The sequence below is a fragment of the Neolamprologus multifasciatus genome, chromosome 17 (assembly GCF_963576455.1).
Source record: "Neolamprologus multifasciatus chromosome 17, fNeoMul1.2, whole genome shotgun sequence".
Lineage (NCBI taxonomy): Eukaryota > Metazoa > Chordata > Actinopteri > Cichliformes > Cichlidae > Neolamprologus > Neolamprologus multifasciatus.
Genome location: NC_140455.1, coordinates 19,882,501 through 19,898,204, shown reverse-complemented (window position 1 = coordinate 19,898,204; position 15,704 = coordinate 19,882,501). Strand labels below are relative to the sequence as shown.

Here is a 15,704-nt window from a genome sequence, read left to right as displayed (position 1 = left end):
CAGCTTGGTTGGCCACAATCACAGAGCATCAGTGTGAGGATAGATGGTACGATCCAACGTGAGATAGGAGGAGGAGGGTGCTGGAGTAAAGAAACTTCGGGGTTATACGATTGGTTAAAACCGGGACAGGAGTATGCTGAGGTCAAGGTCACTGACTGGGCAGGAGAAAACGAAGCCCATGGAGGGTGTTTTGAATTGGACAGACAGTTGGCGCTGGAGAAAACAGCGTGACCTCTGAGTAGTTTTAAGGTTAGAGAATCTGTGTGGGCAGAACCACCAGAACAAGACTAGATGTGAAGTCCCATCTCTCCCAAGGCTCTTTTTCCAAAAGTTGGGTTACTTCAGTAAAGTATAAATGCTGGTGTCATGTTCAGAGTCAATCTGAAGCACGAACTGTATGTGTAGATGTTATGTAGTCATGGTTTTAAAAAAATAAGCTAACTATTCCATTAAAGCAGGAAGTCTGTGATTTGTCAGCATATGCATCTACCTTGACCTGTCAGACTTCTCATCTCACCTCATAGTTTGCTCTGTTCATAACTACTATGAACCGTGTCATAATAAAATGTTACTATGGGCGGTAATGAACTGTTTACACAACCTATGGGTTGTGATTTAGTGGACTGCCTTTTCTATAAACAATACAGCAAATGTGGTGGATTTTTTTAAAAATGATTTCAAAGGTTAGATAATATTTGATGAAAGAACCAAAATAGTTGGCCACTGGTCGAGACAGCAAGGAAATTGCATCTGGTAAACTAGCTAGAGAAGCATAGCATTAGATTTAATCTTATGTAGCTTGTCTTTAACAGTCGGTAGCTGTAACATTTTCAGCCACTAACTGTTCTGCATTGGTTAGATCTCTAAAAGACATGTTTAGAATGGAAGCCACCATACAGGGCTATTAGTCTGTACATGTAGAAATGATAAATAGTTGTCCTGGTTAATACTGGGTTAACGCTGGTTTAAAAGTAAAGGTTTTAGTAGATATTGGTTCATGCATATATTTTTCTTCCCACTGTCGCCAACTGCTCACTCATACGGGATTGTGTGATTGTTGGGGATTTTTCTGTATTATTGTCGGGTCATTACCTTACAATGTAAACCAAATTGAGGCAACGATGGGCGAGGTGTCATCCTTTCCTCACAAAGTAAAGCAGATATACGGCTGAACTGGAAGCTCCTGTATAACTCAAAACCAGAGTCTGAGCAGAAGTGACCAAGGGGTCGAGGCATGGTAAGAGTGGTTTCAACAGGAGCTGAAACCAGATTATTCTCCAGTGACTAACTTCTGATAAACAGACACAAGATTAAGGAATGTCCAATCTGTTATTTCCTGTTTGTGTGACCTCTGACATATGTGATGTTCCCTCCTACTGATAACAGTCAGGGAGTGAGAGGAACTCTTTAAAAAAAAAGTATTTTCTGGAAGAAAAATATATCAACTGTGATTCATAACTAAAAACTTAGAGGTTAAGAGACTTAAGATCTCATTCCTCCAGCTGTTTTCCTTATTAATTTCTTCTGCTTTCCTCTCCTTTCTTTAGTGAGACTGAACTTCCATCCTACGACTCGGTGGAGGAAAAGGTGAGAGGAGTTGCTTCTCGTTGTTTTTAAACAAATCCATCTGTGCAGCTTTGGGGCATTTTTATAATAAAAAAGCTCCTTCTCAGCTACGCAAATCAGAAAATTACATTTCACATTCTTGCTTTCACTTCTCCTGCATTAGGAAAACCCTGAGAATGTAATAAGATAGACCGGTTTGGTTTGAGACTGAAGCACGGGACACAGGAAACCCTTTGTTGTAGTTCTTGTTTAGTATTGCGTGACTGTCCCAGAGGTAAAAAAAAAGAAGAAAGATCTGAGTCGATCCTAATAGAAATGGGAAGCCTACACATGGGTTAGTAAAGTGCTGGGCCACCTTGGCAATGATCTCAAAGTCTGTTGAATTCGACCTGACAGATGAACATTATTCTCCCAAAAGATATTCCCTCAGTTGGTGTTGGGTGTAGAGAAAGCTGCTTGATCAACCAGAATCTCCCAGTTGGTGTTCATCTGGTTGACATGGGTCCCTGGGCCTTGTGTTTCACACCCCTGCTCAAAGATTACAAACAGTGTTGTGTAATTCATGAAATGCTACCTGCAGATACCCAAGAGACAAGAGTCCCAGATTAGCGCAGTGACTCGACGTATTATTTGTATCTTAGTGCAGATGAACAGTTACCTGTTGGTTCAAAGATGTTTGGATGTGACCCCGACAGACGGCCGGGCCTTCCTCTCTCGGTTAACAAGTGAGGCAGAATGCAAGCTGCATGGTTCATGCATTCATCTGCTGCGTCAGAGCGAACTGCTGTAAAAGCACTTGAGCAGAACGATGCGTAACTGCGTTCTGCACAGGCGTGTGGACGCAAGCCTGCAAGACCTACAGCTGCCCGTCTGCATCATTCATTTAACCAGAGTTAACCATTTAACCATAGTTTCAAATCCCAAGATCGTGATCAGTGGTTTCCTACAGCTCCTAAACACACATTATTTGTATTGCCATTAGACTAGACTCAATTTTTCTGCCTTTTAGACATTAGATTTTTTCCTAACATTTAAATGAGGGGTAAATTAATTTCCAGGAATATGCCGAATTTAGAAACGTACAGTCTGCGTTAGGAGGGGAATTTGGAGGGGAACTTTTTGGTTTGACTGCCAGTAGACTCTGGTTTGCATCCCACTAGAGAAGATTTGGTTTGGCATGAAGTACAACAAAATGACGAGTTTAGAGAGATAAAAACTGTGTTGGTAATGCCATTGGGCAGCTTTTCTTTTAACAATGCCAGCAGCTTTGGTAGAACTTCATTAATTAACAACCTGGAAATGTTAATAGGCTGAGGTGAGAGGATCCAACCCATGGCAGGAAAAAACCAGAGCCCCTCACTACAGGGGCCACATGCTCAGCTTTTTACGTTAGCATGTCAACTGTCTGCAGGTTCAATGGGAAGGAAACTCCATCCATCCACAATTTAACCAACAATTAAAACAAAGCCAGCTTCCAAACAGATTCCTCAGTCTCTGAAAAATTCCCACTCAGCACACCACTACACCAGAGCAATAATCTTCATCCTTCATCCTCAGTGTTGTTCAAGAAAACAAAGGAGTGTACCAGCCTTGGGTTTTTTTATTCTTTAAAATCAGTTCCTCTGCTCACACCAGACGCAGTTAACATGTAGTCCCTGTCAGCTGTTTCAGTATATCGTATAAACTGTATATTTGTTCCTTTAGTGTTTGCCTAAAAATAGAAACTCTTTCTAGTCACGTCCAACACCTCAGAGTATCCTCATGTTCTTTGTTACATAAGGATACTCTGAGGTGTTGGATGTACAGTCAAATAGAAAGCAATTTTCTATGCAACTACAGGGAAAAATGTAGTTTTTAAGTTTTTAATTTCAAAATGCCATACTGGAGAAAAACAAATTTATCAAAATGAAATGAATAAAACACTTAAACAAACAAGTGACTTATTTGGGATAGAAATTCTGATTTTAAATAATAAATATGCTTTGTTTTGATGTAAAAACTGGTTCTTTCACGAATGCTTGTGTTCATGAAATGTGCAAAAGTTGACAAGACAAACCGGCATCTGCAGAAGGCTTTAATTAGAGCATCTGAACAGCTCCAAACGCCTTTGAACGTACAAAATAATGACCTGCATGTTGTTCTCTTCTCGCTGTGGTTCCCAGTGGACCCGAGTACAGCTGCAGGGGGAACTTATTAATGTTTTCATTCTTGTTTCTGCAGCAAAAACACACGGAGGTGGAGAGGACCACCAAATGGCTGAAGATGCTGAAAAACTGGGATAAATACAAGAACAGTGAGAAGGTGATTGTCCTTTTGACAGCACTGATTTCATTATGAGCAGGAGCGCGTGGCACCCTGCTGTCCACAGCTGGCCTGCACACAGATGCAAAGACCATAAATTGGCCTTAATTGATGCAGTTCTAGCTTGACATGTGTAGAACGTGAGCACAATGTGGCTTCTGAGATTGTTACTTTGCTATTAATAGCTGCTTTAATAGTAGTGCGTGTCCGTGGGGGCGGTCGATTCGCCAGCCGCTAGACGGTGTCGCAAGAGATGATTGGCAGGCACTCGCCCTCTGCTACAGCTGTACAAACACTGAGCTGCAGTCGATGGGCTGAAGGCTTCTATTGAAGCATCTGAGGCTGGATTTAAAACCTGCAAAGTTAAATCAGTCATACGTGACATGATCAAAAAGTTCTGGCAACTGTTCCATTTAAAAAAATATGAACGAGTAAATAAATAAAATGAAATCCTGATTTAAATTTTTCTGTCAGTTAAACTCATCTTCTTCTGCACATCAAAACTAGGGACGTGTACGGCTCGTCTAGTAGACGATCGGTCATCACTATTGTTCGTCTGACCATTTTACATTTTAATGGATCCCCAATTGTTCTTGAGAATAATAAAACACTTAATGTGAGGGGCTGCACAGTTAAGCAGCATTTAAACAGGGCGGGAGTATGTAATAGGGTCTGTTTGTTGGCATTTTAGTCAGTTTTCAAGATATCCTTTTTAAATTTGTGTCATGGTAGCAAGAAAAGCTTGGGCTGATTTAATTTTGGTGAAAATCGGATCAACATCAAGTTCAAAGTCAGACCAAATGTGAAAATCTAGAAATCTCAAGTTTTTACAGCCTATAGAAGCCAAAGTTTTCAGCCAGTTCGGCTCCAATGATATGGTTAAAGATTGTAAAATACAGCATTTTAGTATGTAATTCTTCAAGGTCAAAGGTCAGATATCACCATGTTGTCATAAATGCAGGCTGATTTCACCGTATTGTTAATAAAGCCCTTTGGGGCGAGTTGTGCTCTTATTGAAGAATGCCTTTGTTTAGACAGATTGTCTGTGTCTTCGTTTTAGACTAGTCGGGAACATCGCTAGTTCAGACGGCTTCCAGTGCAGCTGTTTGCAGATCCTACCAAAGAAGTCTCCTTCTAAACTCTTACTTTGCGATTTCATCTTCGACTTGTCCAAATGGCAAGCATCAGCTTTGGTTTCAAACTGACCTGAACTTTATTGTTGGCTGTAACCGAGTAGTTTCAGGGGTTTACAGTTGAAGAGTCCAAACTTCTCTGAGTAGATGAGGACCATTCACAGGTTTGTGCACTGGGAATTTGTCTTTGTGTTGCACTACAGACGTCTGAAGCCAACGAGAGTGGCTGCGTCCATGTGTTAGACTGTTTAGGGTCTGGACTTTCCCAGAAAGATCTTGAGCCCCGTTCTAATAAAAGTCAGGTTTGTTCTTTTAATATTTCTAAGAGAACTTTTTGGCCAACATATGGTGAGAGGAACTCAGTAAAACCTCCTTCTGAAAATCTGCATTCTTTTTAGATAATTTATGGTCGGTGTAAAAGGTTTTTGTGAGCTTTCTGATCAGAATGACAAAAATTGCTTTATTTAACATAAACATTCACCATTGTAACTGTATATTTGTAGAAAATAAAAGTAAACATAATACAGTGGGGCAAAAAAGTATTTAGTCAGCCACCGATTGTGCAAGTTCCCCCACTTAAAATGATGACAGAGGTCAGTAATTTGCACCAGAGGTACACTTCAACTGTGAGAGACAGAATGTGAAAAAAAAATCCATGAATTCACATGGTAGGATTTGTAAAGAATTTATTCGTAAATCAGGGTGGAAAATAAGTATTTGGTCACCTCAAACAAGGAAAATCCCTGGCTCTCACAGACCTGTAACGTCTTCTGTAAGAAGCTTTTCTGTCCCCCACTCGTTACCTGTATGAATGGCACCTGTTTGACCTCATCATCTGTATAAAAGACACCTGTCCACAGCCTCAACCAGTCAGACTCCAAACTCCGCCATGGCCAAGACCAAAGAGCTTTCGAAGGACACCAGGAAAAGAATTGTAGACCTGCACCAGACTGGGAAGAGTGAATCTACAATAGGCAAGCAGCTTGGTGTGAAAAAATCAACTATGGGAGCAATCATCAGAAAATGGAAGACATACAAGACCACTGATAATCTCCCTCGATCTGGGGCTCCACGCAAGATCTCATCCCGTGGGGTCAAAATGATCATGAGAACGGTGAGCAAAGATCCCAGAACCACACGGGGGGACCTGGTGAATGACCTGCAGAGAGCTGGGACCAAAGTAACAAAGGTCACCATCAGTAACACACTACAACGGCAGGGAATCAAATCCCGCAGTGCCAGACGCGTTCCGCTGCTGAAGCCAGTGCATGTCCAGGCCCGTCTGAAGTTTGCCAGAGAGCACATGGATGATACAGCAGAGGATTGGGAGAATGTCATGTGGTCAGATGAAACCAAAGTAGAACTTTTTGGTATAAACTCAACTCGTCGTGTTTGGAGGAAGAAGAATACTGAGTTGCATCCCAAGAACACCATACCTACTGTGAAGCATGGGGGTGGAAACATCATGCTATGGGGCTGTTTTTCTGCCAAGGGGACAGGACGACTGATCCGTGTTAAGGACAGAATGAATGGGGCCAAGTATCGTGAGATTTTGAGCCAAAACCTCCTTCCATCAGTGAGAACTTTGAAGATGAAACGAGGCTGGGTCTTCCAACATGACAATGATCCAAAACACACCGCCCGGGCAACAAAGGAGTGGCTCCGTAAGAAGCATTTGAAAGTCCTGGAGTGGCCTAGCCAGTCTCCAGACCTCAACCCCATAGAAAATCTGTGGCGGGAGTTGAAAGTCCGTGTTGCTCGGTGACAGCCCCAAAACATCACTGCTCTTGAGAAGATCTGCATGGAGGAATGGGCCAAAATACCAGCTACTGTGTGTGCAAACCTGGTAAAGACCTATAGTAAACGTTTGACCTCTGTTATTGCCAACAAAAGTTATGTTACAAAGTATTGAGTTGTATTTTTGTTATTGACCAAATACTTATTTTCCACCCTGATTTACGAATAAATTCTTTACAAATCCTACCATGTGAATTCATGGATTTTTTTTTCACATTCTGTCTCTCACAGTTGAAGTGTACCTCTGGTGCAAATTACTGACCTCTGTCATCATTTTAAGTGGGGGAACTTGCACAATCGGTGGCTGACTAAATACTTTTTTGCCCCACTATATGTCTTCTTTAATACAGCAACGTCCAGAGTTTTCCACATTAGAAACCAACAGGCTGCTTTACTGCCCTCGGTCATTTCATCTTTAAATATAAAAACAGTCTTCTGTGCAGCTTCAAAATGACCAGGAATGATAAATGGTAAATGGCCTGTATTTATATAGCGCTTTACTAGTCCCTAAGGACCCCAAAGCGCTTTACATATCCAGTCATCCACCCATTCACACACACATTCACACACTGGTGATGGCAAGCTACATTGTAGCCACAGCCACCCTGGGGCGCACTGACAGAGGCAATAAAGTAACACACATCAAATCCACCCTTAAATATCTGAGCCGCATTCCAGCATTTATCTTCCAGAGCTAATGTAAGTCCACGTCTGCCCTCTGCTGCAGTCCGGCTGATACAGAGGAGCTGAATGTCTCTGCAGGACAGCTAGAGGGGGGCAGGTATCAGCTATGGCTGTCTTCATTGGTGCCTTCTAAGGTCCAGGTTGTTTTGTGGTGTTCCCCGTAGTGCTTCATTTGTATGCATGAATTCAGCAGGGATTACTGAGGTGTGTTGGGCCTTTGAAATGCACTCACTGCTGGCACTAAGAGCGCTCTTAGGCTCCTTTTTTTACTCTCCTCTGCTTCTTTTTTGGTTTTGCCTCCCTTTTATTTCAAAGCCATTTTCAAGTCGAGTTACAGCCAAGGACGCAGAGAGAACATTTAGCTCGATCCATCACATCACTCAACATCGCCTCCTCCGCTTCCCTCTTCCACCCTTTCTTTCTTCATCTCAGCTTCAGGGATATTTCTTTTGCCTTTGTCAGTCAGCAGCGTGCCGTCAGCTCGGCGAGGAAACGGGTCACGCTCAATATACCTCTTATTTTATTTCCATACTTGCCAACTGCTGTGAGAACATTTAGCCCGCAGTTTTAAAGTATGACAGCAGATGTAAGACAGTCATAAGCTCCCCTTGAGCCACCCCCACCAACCACATAAGACCAATCCTCCTTACGGTTATTGTGTTTAGCATTATAGTAATTATACCGCAGCAAATGAAAGCTTGTACAGTTCTGAAATCTTGGCTTCTAAGACTATAGCTGTGCCCCAGTCCAGTACTTCACAGTAACTGCTTGGTCACCTCGATACTCTGTATCAGTATCGGCAAGTACTGAAATGCAAGTACTCATACTCGTACTCATTTTCAAAAAAGTGGTATTGGTGCATCCCTAGTAAGAGGCAAGTGGAACCAAGATCTAGGCCATTTGCTTTTTGAAGTTTGCAAAGACTGCTAAATTGTGCCAGTGGTAGTTCACTCTTTGCAACATAGTACGCTGTTTTAAACAGATTTTCAGGTTTATTTTTAGTATGTTATTTGCAATTGGTGTTTGTTCTGGGAAAGATATTGCAGACTGAGCAATAATGCATTTCTTGCATTTCTCATGGGTTCTAATGGGGGCCTTTCTTAAAATGACTGGTCCCAGTAACAAAGGCGCTTGTCGACTCAGAAATCGAGGGAAAACTAACAACACACCCAGCAGAACATTATGTTATTTACATGGGTGCACATAAGTGGTCCGCATGTGCGCATTCGCTGTCAAAATAAAAGACGCGCACCAGATAAGAAGTTGCAACGTGCGTTTGCGTCCATATAAAAGGCAGTGTTTTTGTCCGCTAGAGTGGGATTTTCACGGCACATTCTGCACCACATCTCTGTGGGTTCATCATTTGTTTGAAGCCAGCTCACCTCCTGCAACCACTTTACCGAGAATACGCGCTTCTTTTGTGGATCGGACTCCTTCTGACATTTCTTTGGAGGTGGAGGAAAACCAAAGTAATTGCTTAAAGGAGCTTGCTTCTTCGACATCTTTAAGAGTTCTAAACAAATGTCTGTCCTCCTCCAGAAAATCTTATGTACGCAAACACACGTTGCAACTTCTTATCTTGTGCACGTTTTTTATTTTGACAGCGAATGCGCACCTGCGGACCACTTATGTGCACCACTGGTTATTTAGCTTGTCATATTGCAGCCACAGAAATTCTTTTGTACATGAAACCATAAAGCTGCACTTTCTTTTTGCCTTATAGTCTGATTTGTCATAACTTTTCCGTTTTGTGGTAAGCTTTTCTTTGGCTGTCACTCCTTCACGCTGACCTGTCTTATTTGGCTCAGCAGAACTAAAATATATATCCTGCTGCTTTTACACACGCACTCACATAACGCTCAGCGATTCTCTGCGCGATCAACCTCTCACATGTTTAAGCTTGCTGCTGGAGATTTCACTTGCATAGTAAGCTAACGATTGATAAGACGATGTCAGAGGAATTGGTGCGCAAATTATCAACACTCGCCAATCAGTGCTGTCGCTCTCTATACACAGTTCGCGCGATTGCAAAGTGAAAGCAAAAAACAAGCGCAAATTCAAACGCGATTTCAATATGTCACATATTGACAGTGGCTCACCGATGCCAATGAAATAATTACCCAGCTACATTTCCGAAAGAATGCAAAAGCATTAACATATATTTTTCCTTCCTACGATAGCCCGACGGGCAGGGCAGAGATAGATTTTGGTAGCCCGACTGGAAAAATCGCTAGCCCCGAGACGTCGGGCTAGCGATTTTGCGAGCCCTGCTTTATTAATATCCAACAGCAGTCACTCAGGTGTGGGTCCAGACAAAGTGAGGCTCCATCAAGGAGCCAGTGTTAAATGTGAAGCCAATTACCATAATTCCCGGACTACAGAGTGCACCTGATTAAAAGCTGCATGCTCTAATTTTAGAAAGAAAATCAATTTTGTACTTTGTACAAAATCCGCCGCACCGGATTTTAAGCCGTATGCGTTTCATTTGTAATATGAGATATTTACACAGAAATATTACACGTGAGGATTTTTAACGTTTAATTTAATCCGTAAGGTAACATAAACATGGTAACATAAACGTTATGGTAACATACAAAAACACATACTGCAAATGCTTTTTTTCCTCAAACAGCGCCTGTAACACGGCTACCTTTAACTATACGTACGTATCAGTAACACACAAATTACGTTGCTTATGGTTTTTTTACAGAACAGTGCACAAACAACATTACAACGTCTCTTAACAGCCGGTAAAAATATATACCATATATATACTACTTATCAATTTTATTGGTCTACTGTTACCAGGCAAAATGTTCTTGGCCACATGAAAAAAAATATGCATTAGCCACACGTCAGTATAAGCCGCAGTGTTCACAGTGTGGGGAAAAAGTAGTGGCTTATGATCCGAAAACTACGGTAATCAGGAAGGCAAACAGCCTCTGAGGTGGATCCATGCTAATTAAATTTGATATATTTCAAACTGCCAACAGGATTTTTAGGTATAAAATTTCTTTGCACACACTGGTGCTGGCAGGCCCATTTTGATTGTACTTTCAAATAATAATAATAATAATAATGTATACTTTATTGATCCCCGTGGGGAAATTACTTGTTTTTCTCTGCATTTGACCCATTCACTCAGAGAAGCAGTGGGCAGCCACTAAGCAGGCGCCCGGGGAGCAGTGTGTAGGGACGGTACCTTGCTCAGGGGTACATCAGGGTAGCCGTTGAGTGGATTCGAACTCCCAACCTTCCGATCATGGGGTGACCACTCTACCTACTGAACTATCCCTGCCCTTAAAATAGAGCCCGCCTCATATTACACCCTTTAAAGCAGTATTAAAATTTAAAATGTTTGGCAAATGTGTTGTAAAAATCATTCTCAGTTTCCGTCATGGCCATCAAGTCTTGAAAAGCTCACTGCTATCCAGGCTGCTGTAGTGCGGTACGTGCCACAGTCAATGCATTCTCATCAGAGGGCATTAAATTCTGCATTTTTCAGTCTACATTTGCAGCCGGTGACACACATATTCAAGAACAGTTAAAAACCAGTTGGTCACAGAAGCCTTTGACTTTTGTTTGACCTTGGGTCTCTTGAAAGGCGCTATACAAATCTGATTTAGTATTATTTTATATTAGACTGGACATCCAGATGAACAGGCCGTCAATCCTTTTAATGTGGAGGGTGTCGAGACAACGCCGGTCTCTGCGATTCTTTTGATCCTGGTAGAGATCACGCGGAGATGTTTCCATGTTTTACACAATCCTTTTATTGCCCATTATTCTTACAGATGCATCTGGAGATCAGCACACTGCATTCCTATGCAGTCCTATGCTAAAGGCTGATCTAAAGAACTCCACACAACAGTTACAGTTATAACCTCTGGTCTCCTCCTCCCTACAGTAAACACCCCCACAATGGAAATACACTAGTACAGTGGCCAAGGGTGCTGACACCCTGACCCCCATCTCCTTTTATGGTAGTGCCCGTTTGCCCTTTGTCTGCTCCTCACCCCCCAGTAACTCTTGCTACTGTCCTGGGGGTGGGGGTTGATTGTCCTCCTGCCCTGTACCTCAGTTCTTTGTTCCCATCCAAGGCCTATTTTCTATTTTGTATCCTTACACTCATTACCACAATATTATAATGTTGCAAGCAATCACAACTATATTCTCTTTAACGTTGATGTACATTAAGGAATCTATTCTCAACAAGGGGAAGCAGCTCTACTCCAAGTCCCTCACGAATAACCGAGCTGCTCACCCTCTAGCTAAGGAAGAGCCCAAACATTCTTTGAATCTCAGAGCTCGTGACCACAGGTGAGGGTGCGAACGTAGCCTGACCAGTAAATCGACAGCTTTACTGTTATGCTCAGCTCTCCACCACAACAGATCCCACACCATCCCAATCCAACTGCTGATCTCATACAAACTGTCACTCTGTGATGAGACCTGTTTTACTGTTATCATAACCAGCTGGGTTAAGGCGTCCGTGTCAAACGACACATTTTTAACAACTTGGAGAAGAAACGCCAGTTTTTGACACAGGCCGTCACTGCTGCAGGCTGTACTCTGCAGCAATGACCTCTTTAGCTTCAGAGGGAAAAACACTGCCAGCACAGATCCATAAATTGAAGCCACAATAATGTGCAGCTCATTATTTGTAGTTGTAGCAAAAAGAGAAATAGAATTTTGTTCTTAATTTATCTCAACTCAGCATTTTTTTTTTAACTCTGCCGGAAGAACTTGTTTAGTGTAAGGAGGCTCAAGTCCAGCTTTAAATTAACCAAAACTAAATAAGTCATAACTAAATGTAATGCAGGTAAAAGTGTGCAGATTCAGAGTCTGGGTACAATGTGAGAGATTTGTCATTTTTAAGACTTTAAAGGGAGGATTTTAAGACATTTTAACACCAATTAAGGTCTTATTTTTAAGCAGCCCCAATGTTTTCCTTCCATATTTTAAATCCATGCACACAGCGAGTTCTATCTGTGCAGAAGATAAGTGCAAACCAAAGCGTGAACAGCACACGTTCAATGTAAATGTTGACACACATGTAGGCACACAGACACACTCGTGCTCGGAGGATGATTAGTGTAACAGATGCGCTCATTGACTCGCTCATCAGAGCCTAATTACAAGGCTGTTGCACTAGAAACAAGCGAGTCCCAAGTGTGGTGGGTAGGAGGCTGATGGAGTGGAGGCTTTGGACACTTCACACACACCCAACTAAATGTCATTAATTCTCAGATCTTACACACACACACACACACACACACCACTCAGCCCTTTAAATGTGAAAACACACCAGCTGCACACACACAGACACACACACATCAGTGCATCACACTCATGTGACGCAAGGTTACAGATGGGGTCTGATTTATGGCTCCTGATTAACTCTTAGCTCGTACATGTAAATCAGACCCGACTCCCTCTGCATCTGTGTTTCTTGTAAAGCAACAAAAACAGGTTCAGATTCAGAAATAAAATGTAAATAAATATTTTTACTGCAGTATTTTTTACTCTGCAGAATGCTTTGCGTTAATTATTTGAGATCTGTGTAGACTAAAACAAGTTAAATGTTTTAGCCCTCACTAGAAGTTTAACTATTGATGTTTTTGTTCCAATCAGCTTCCAGCACAGCTTTTATTTTCGGAAGAGCCGCCCTCAGGAGAGGGACGGGGTCCAGGGTTCCTTCCCTCAGCATCAACATCTAAGTCAGCATCTGACCAATCACAAATATGGATTTGTCAAGTTAAGATAAAACTCCAATATTAGAAAATTATGAAGAGGTTAAACACACAACCTGACTGCAACATGGCAGATAGACACAAGTCATCAGTGTGGGCGTGCGAGAGGAAACACGCTTCAAAGTTGCGTCTCTGGGGATTGGCTCGTTTTGGGAAGCACCGAACACTGAGGTGCTGCGATTAGTCTTCGGATGTTTTTAGTGCTGCCTCCTAACACTCTACCATCCTTTCCGTTTGCCTCCGCTGTCAGTCACCTGTGCACACGCACATTTCCTCCCATATCTGCTGTAAAACCGTTCCGGCTGGCTGGGTTTTAATAGGTGGAGACGGAGAATTCACTGCTGCGATTAGCTTTGCTGTTCCAGCAGTTTGCCTTTTAAGACTTAATCTCCCTCAGCCGGAATCTGACTGATTTTCCATCTCTTTTCGACACTGGATTACTCTGGCCTGTTCTGCATGCATAGCAGTCTATTCTATCTAGACTTCTCACTGCCCGCAGTCTCCGAGTGCATCCAGCCAGATGGTCGCGGTTCACCTTCCAAAGCCCTTTGCTTTCTCTCAGGGAGGGTGCAGCGTACATTCAGGCACGCACTGTTTGTGTTTGTCTGACAGCTTTGACAAGATGAGGGAAGGTTTCTGTATTCTGTGTCATTTTTGGCAGCTGCCAGATGCCTCAGTTACATGTCAGTGGACTGCAGCTACGGCCATGCAACTTGGTGTTTCCTGTCCGTGTGTTTGTTTAAATCACTAGTTTATGCAGTGCAACTTCCTGTTTAAGTTATAATATGGAACATCTCCTTGTTTGGTGTATTTGCATTACTAAAAATGTTCCCAATAACATTCAAAGTCAGAGAAATGTGGGATTTTACTCAGTTTGGTCGTGTCGTTAAAAGGCTTTTTTTTTTACTAAAGCTAAAAACAAAAAAAACAGCAATAAAAACAAACTAGGTATTAAACAAACTAGACCTTTAAAAACGAGGATTAAAACAACATTGTCGACATAAAAGTACAAAGAAAATGTGTTGCCATAGTTACATTTAGCAACATAGTTACATAAACTAAAAATAACTTAAGATGAAAGTAAAGAAAAAAGCTAATTAGATCCTTCAAATCACCATAATTTAATGGAAGTGAATTTCCTCTGTATGTACTCTGTTGATGTTTTAGAAAATGCTGATATGAACTAACATTGAAACAAAACCATCCAGCTACAGGCTGAGCCAGGACCATAAAAAGATTTTAACTGGATAAAAAAAAAAACACAACACAAAAAGTCAAAAGTACAAACGTTACATTATTAGTTTTAACACTGAAGAAACTACTCATCCCATAATGCATTGCAAAGACTTTGCACAATCATTGAGCTGAATCCTTTTTGCTGTCAGTGTTGGATAATAGTTTATTTGACAGGTTTTTGTGGGGTGTGTGTCAGTATACTACAGCACTTTGTTCCTGGCTGTGACTGTCACTCTCAATGTTTCTAAAGCTTTGTGCTTAAAGGTTTCCATGGTAACCGCAATCTCCACCAATCAGGGGCGCTGTTTCATTTTAGGATTGTGGGTAGAGCCGTTCTTGTATTTATTTTTTGTTGTTGTTATAACAAGTTTGACATCAAACAGATTTGTGGTTCCTACCAGTTACATATAATCGAGCTCACAGTAAGTCTACTGTGGATTTTACAGTATTATGCTTCCTAATCAGAACATGAGTGCTATCATTATATCCTGAACCTCACTGCTGAGATCTATGAGGGTGACTTCTGGACTAAGTGAAGGCAGAGGAGATGAAAGTGAGTTTCAATAATCCAGAAATTAAAGTGAATATGAAAGGCTCCCAGAACAAGACTTTGCACTTTATTAAACTAATATTTGTAACCAGAGATCTGCAGCTGAAGTGCTTCACAAGAGATTGAGGCCATGATCCTAAGAGCACGGTAACACCTGTTAAAGTCACAGATGAGGTTTTGTGAGCTTATCGCCTTATGCTGAATATGCAGAGGAAAAGAAAGAACCACCACATTCATCCTATCTTGACATTTAATGTTTTGTTGGACTAAACCTAAATGTGGAGTGATTGTCTGAGGTTGAAGTTCCTTTTTGAAGGCTGCTAACGATGACCTCTTGCTGTTTGTTTCCTTCCAGCTGCTCAGGAGGATCTACAAGGGAATCCCCCTGCAGCTCCGAGGGGAGGTGTGGTGTCTGCTGCTTGATATACCCAAAATAAAGGAGGAGAAGAAGGACTTCTATGAGGTATCACTCCAGGAACTCTCAGCTAAACACTGTCTAATTTAAGTTTAATCGTGTTTGTGCAAAGCTGCACGGCCTGCTCCGGCACACAGTAAAGATCTTTTTAGTTTTTTCCCCACTCCTGCATAAAGTTTGGATCTCATTAGAAAGTTTAGCTAGCAAGATCAATATATCACTGCCTTCATTGACTGGGAAGTGGTCTAATTATGAGTTAGGCCACATGC

The 15,704-nt window shown here is 41.8% G+C and overlaps 1 protein-coding gene across 5 annotated transcripts in view; it reads left to right on the top strand.

Annotated features, from left to right (window-relative positions):
- usp6nl (USP6 N-terminal like) overlaps nt 1-15,704 on the top strand; it is a 101,334-nt gene that overhangs the window by 73,590 nt on the left and 12,040 nt on the right. For all 5 annotated transcript variants that reach the window (XM_085137382.1, XM_085137381.1, XM_085137379.1 and 2 more), the window contains 3 exons: nt 1,548-1,587; nt 3,787-3,867; nt 15,376-15,483. In XM_085137382.1, the coding sequence (XP_084993508.1) occupies nt 1,548-1,587; nt 3,787-3,867; nt 15,376-15,483 (229 nt within the window). The remainder of the gene's footprint in view (nt 1-1,547; nt 1,588-3,786; nt 3,868-15,375; nt 15,484-15,704) is intronic.